This window comes from Centruroides vittatus, unplaced genomic scaffold (genome assembly GCF_030686945.1).
Source record: "Centruroides vittatus isolate TY-2023 unplaced genomic scaffold, ASM3068694v2 contig_2418, whole genome shotgun sequence".
Lineage (NCBI taxonomy): Eukaryota > Metazoa > Arthropoda > Arachnida > Scorpiones > Buthidae > Centruroides > Centruroides vittatus.
Window position 1 is genome coordinate 1 of NW_027121522.1, and position 5,899 is coordinate 5,899.

The 5,899-nt window shown below is 34.4% G+C and overlaps 1 protein-coding gene across 1 annotated transcript; it reads left to right on the forward strand.

Annotated features, from left to right (window-relative positions):
• Nucleotides 1-4,263: 4,263 nt before the first annotated feature.
• LOC136971254 (uncharacterized) lies at nucleotides 4,264-4,599 on the forward strand (the record flags this gene model as incomplete). The annotated part of the gene is made up of 1 exon (XM_067265722.1): nucleotides 4,264-4,599. A coding segment is annotated over exon 1 (336 nt), but the record flags the coding sequence as incomplete, so codon positions are not given.
• Nucleotides 4,600-5,899: the final 1,300 nt, after the last annotated feature.

A 5,899-nucleotide genomic window follows, 5' to 3' on the forward strand; every position in this document is an offset into this window, starting at 1 on the left:
ATTGATAAAAGACACTCCAAACTGGAAGACAAAGAGAGGTTTTATTTAACAGACTATACAGCGTGAAAGCAGTAACAAAAGAGAAAGGGGTAAGAAACACGTGGCAGTGTTGCCGGTGTGTAGACTACATAGCGCACCCTGGTGGTGGAACCCGACATAACAAAAAATTAAATATTTTTCTTTAACACTCCTCCTAAATTTTTACATTTTTGTTACACTCACTACAATCAAGACTTAAAAACACAAAGAAAAAAAATTAGGAGACAGGTCCAGAGTGCATAGGAAGCGATTTCATTTAAATTTGCAGACTCCTATGCAATTTCTAAAGTACTCAAATTTAATCCGAGATAGTGGTTTTGTAAATATATCACCCAACTGTTCGTTGCTGTCTATGTGCTCTACCGTTATTTCTGTTCCTATCTTTTCCTTCACAAAGTGGTATTTAACGTCAATATGTTTGGTTCGTTTAGAAGCTTTCTTATCATCTTTAGTAATCATGTGAATTGCACTGTTGTTGTCAACATACATTATTGTAGGTTCCTTACTTAGCATTTTTAGTTCTAATCCGAATTTTCTCATAAACAGCATTTCTCTAATAGCTTCGCTGGCAGAAACGTACTCTGCTTCAGCAGTGGATAATGCAACAGTTCTCTGTTTTCTGGAGTGCCACGATACTGCTCCTCCTGAATACATTAGTAAGTATCCTGATGTGGAACGTCTATCCTCCAAGTTTCCAGCAAAGTCTGCATCACTATAAAGAGCTAGTTTTTCATTGCCATTGTATAAGATTCCATAATCAGTAGTTCCTCTTAAGTATCTTAAAATTCTCTTAGCTTGAATCCAGTGATGGTGTTTTGGATTTTCTACATGTCTACTTAGGTAATTTACAGCAAACGTTATATCCGGTCTACTAATAGTGGACAAATATAGGAGGCCACCTATTAGTTCTCTGTATGGCATACCTTTAGCTTCCTTTGTGTCAGCTGTTTCATCCTTTGATTGTTCAATTGGAGTAAAGGTAGGGTTTGATTCATCCATATTGAACAAACTAAGTAGTTTTTCAATGTATTGGGACTGGCAGATAAAGATAGAACCATCTTTCCTGTATTTAGTGCAAATACCCATTTGGTTGTTAGAGATCTTTGACCTTCAGGGAGGTCTACTAAGATCCAAGTATTATTTTTATTTAAGGCATTTATTTCCTCTTCCATTGCCTTCTTCCACTTTGGTTGAGTTAAGGCTTCTGAAGCAGATATCTGTTCACAATCTGCAATCATTGCATGATGATCGTACCTTGATGGCAGTTTAATTTCATTCTTACTTCTTAAGTTGTACGTTTTGTTTTTTGTTTGACTTTCTCTATTTTCCTGTTCCGTTTCTTCACATGCCTCTTCTAAAGCTGATTCAGATTCTTCTTCTTCAGTATCGCTTTTAACAAAGATTGAGTTTTCTTCATTAAGATCTAGAGTTACGCTCTCTTCAGTTGGTATTTTATCTGACTGTGAATTTCCAGTTTGTTTTTCATCATTAAATTCCACATCACGAACGATCTGGACATCATCATCTTCGGGAAAGTAGATTCTGAAGCCTTTGGTGTTATATCCATAGCCCACAAACAAACCTTTTTTACTCTTAGCGTCCCACTTTAAACGCTTTTCCTTAGGTACATGGACATGTGCAGTCTCTCCAAACACACGTAATTGACTTATATCTATACTTTTGTTGTACCATACTTCATATGGTGTTTTTCCTTCAACACTACTCCTTCCGGTTAGATTTATAACATGTACAGCTGTGTTTACAGCTTCTGCCCAAAGTGACTTGGATAATCCTCTTGCATGGATCATTGTTCTAGCTGCTTCAACGATTGTTCGCATTTCTCTTTCTATTCTGCCATTTTGTTGTGGTGAGTATTTACAGGATAACTGATGAACAATTCCTTCTTCTTCTTCGGTTTCTTTGATTAAACGGTTAACTTCTTCTTTACCATTGTCTGTCCTTATTATCTTGACTTTGTAGTTTAAGTTATTTTTGATGTATTTGATGCATTTTCGGATTCTATCTTTGGCTTCATTCTTTCCTTTTAAGAAGTATACAATTCTGAAGTGACTTAGGTCATCTTTTACAAGCAGGAAATAGCGAGCTCCTCCTACAGATTCTGCCTCCATAGGTCCACATAGATCGATGTGTAATAATTCACCTGGTGCTTTTGCTCTTGAAGTACTTAACTTGAAGGGAATTCGATGTTGTTTTCCCTTCATACAGGATTCACAAAAGAAGTCAGGGTCATCTTCGTACTCTATTCCACATTTCTTTAAAATTTCTCGAACTCGTTTAATGTTTTGATGAGCTAATCGTTCATGGAATTTTCTTATGTTTTCCTTCTTCCTGTGTGTTCCAACGAAAGCTGTGTTTTTCAGGTATTTTTCAAAATGCATATAGTATAGCTTTTCTTTCTTTGTTCCGATAGCAAACACTTCATTGTCTCGAACAAGTCTACAATTTCTTTTGTTGTAAATCATACTGAAGCCTCTGTCTGATGCTGAGCTGATTGAGAATAGATTAAACTTCAGATCTGGAACGTATAGGACGTTGTTGAGACTTGATAAAATGTTTGATTTGCCATTGTTAGCTAAAAGTTCGACTTTGCCTGATCCATAAGCTTTCAGATATGATCCGTCACCAATCTTTATCAACTTTGGTTTATCAAATTCTGAATAACTAAGGAACCATTCTTTCTTTGCGCACATGTGATCGCTGGCTCCACTGTCTGCAATCCACGAGTTTTCACTTGGTGCTACCTCCGCCATATTCACACCGATGAATGCTGCTTTCCTTCTATCATTCTTTCTTGTTGTCCTCTTTTCTTTTTCTTTTTGTAGTCTAGCTGGACACTGAGCTATGAAATGACCAATTTTATCACAAAAATGGCATGGAAATCTCTTATTGCTCGACCTGGCTTTGGTATTGTAGATTTTATGAGATGGAAGTGCAACATTGTCCAGTTTTTCTTTGTTGGAGTTATTCTCTGTGAGTCTACTCTCTTCAAGAAGCAGTCTGGATGTTAGATTGTGCAAAGTACGTTCTTTTTCAACGACAGATTCCCAGGCAGTTACAAAGTGTGCATATTCAGGTGGCAGGGAAGAAATTATTTTAGTCATAAGCATGGTTTCAGAGATCTCATCATCTTGTGCCTTCAATTTTGCTACAATATTCTCTAAATCAGAGATATGCGTTCCTAGTCCTTTGGCTTGAAATTCGTAGTCAAAGAATTCCTTTTGTAAAAGATACTTTCCGATAGATGATTTGGGTTCAAATAGACTAGTCAATTTCTTCCACATTTCAGATGCTGTTTTACAACTTATTAGATGGGACAAAACTCTGTCTTCTACAAGAGATACAATAACATCTTGCACTCTTTCGTCTAGTCTCAATCTTTCTTTGTCTGTCGGTGTTTCACGCAACACGTCTATCCATCCTTTCGACCGCATGTGAACTTCTACTCTAAACTTCCATAAGTTCCAGTTTTCAGCACCGTTCAGTTTAGCAATAGTAAAATTATTACTTACAGATTCCATTTTCAGTAAGACGGCTTGATCAATAAAGTTCAGATACTTAATTCTTCAATTAAAAATGACTTGTTCTGACGTAGCCTGGGCCCATAACCTGATAAAAGACACTCCAAACTGGAAGACAAAGAGAGGTTTTATTTAACAGACTATACAGCGTGAAAGCAGTAACAAAAGAGAAAGGGTAAGAAACACGTGGCAGTGTTGCCGGTGTGTAGACTACAGTAGCGCACCCTGGTGGTGGAACCCGACAATAACAAAAAATTAAATATTTTTCTTTAACATAATTTTACTGCTGTACACGATGTAATTTTTGGAAATTTTAAGATTAAAATTCTTAGTGTTTAACTTTTATAACATTAGTGTGAAAACTAAGAATTCTTACCTACATTAAATATGTTTCGCGAAATTAAATAGCATTAATGAAAAACTTAACGAAATTACTAAAACAGAAAAATGGTTTATACTAAACGAAGAAAATAACCGTATACCAAAACTAAATATAAAACTTAAAACGCATAAGATAGGCGAAAAAGTAAGACCAATAATAGATTTTAAATATTCAACCTTATACAACCTAGAAAAATTTCTAAAACAAAAGCTTAAAAAATACCATAACTCACAACTTGCAATTAAAAACGCAGACGAACTTATACAGGAACTAAATAAAATAGATATAGAAGACAAGTACAGAATGGCTAGCCTAGACATAGTTGATATGTATCCATCAATAACTTGGGACATAATAGAAGAAAAGCTTAATAATTTAAATGTCAACAAAGAAATAATAGACTTAATAGAATTCACGTATAGAAGTAACTACTTCGAAACCAACGGAGAATACTATACCCAAACAGAAGGAATAAGCATGGGATCGGTGATCGGCCCAAAACTTGCCGAACTGATTATGATAGATATTGATAACATAATATATAATATACCAGGCGTAAAATTTTACAAAAGATACGTTGACGACATTTTAATAATATACAACGAAACAGAAATTAATATAGAAGAAATTAACAAGCAAGTAAATGATATACACAACGCAATAAAATTTAAAATAGAAAACGAAGATATAACAAGACAAACAATAAATTACCTAGATATTACAATAACAAGACTAAAACAACATCTAGAATATAGAATATTCAAAAAACCGAGTTCTAACCAAGAAACAATTAGATACCACTCAAAAATGCCGTTATACGTCAAGTACAATATATATAAAATGGAATATGACAAAATAAAAAACCGGACAAGCCAAGAAGTACACATATATGAAGACCTCATGGAATTAAGAACGAAATTTCTCCTAGCAGGATTCCCGCAAAGACTGTTAAACCGATGGGAAACCAGACTTAATAACCCACAAACGCTAAACCAAAATAAACAAGTAACTAAAACAAAATATATTAAATTTCCTTATATCAAAGGCCTATATGAACAAATCAATACAGAAATAAAAAGAATAAACTACAAATTAGCACCAACATATCAAAAAATGGAGAGCAAGCTGTTAACCTCGAACCCGTTAAAAAACCAACAAATACCGACCGAAGCTCAAAGTGCAGTATATAAAATTCCGTGTACCTGCAAAAATAAAAAATATTACATAGGAGAAACAAAAAGAAAAGTAAAAATTAGACTGAAAGAACATATAGCAGACCTAAAATACAATAGAATAAATTCTGCATTTTACGAACATTGTACTCTAAATAACTGCAACATAGACAAAGATAACGTCAAAATACTGCATAAAGAAAAATTAACGTACAACCGGAAGTTTAAAGAAACCATAGAAATTATAAAAAGTAAAGACAATATAAATAAAAACCTAAGCCTTAAAATAAACGACAACTGGCTTAATATATTATAAATTAAAATATTTTGGGAAAAAACAATTTCTTTGGAAAAAATGAGCCTGCAAAAAAGTTTTGGTAAACGACCACAAGGCGGCGAACGCCATACGTGGCAACACTAGCCGTACCAACGTAAACGTCAAAAAAGGGGTGGAAGGAAAAAGGGGGCGGACACAGTTTTAAAAATCTTTTATATTTGCAATATATTTTTATGTCTTACAGCGAACTTTTAAAGTTATAATGCACCTTTTATAGTCGATGAACTTCTTACAACCGTAATGTATACAGTTAACAAGATTTTACATTTTTTTTAAAAAAGATAATCAACAGTTGACTGAGGAGGGGCAGGGCCCGAAACGTGTACAGACAGAGTACCGTATCAACGAGAATGAATAAAGATATCTGATAGAAAACTTGCCAAGTGTCTTTGAAGAAAAAACACACAACATTAGTGTTTATCAAGTCTAA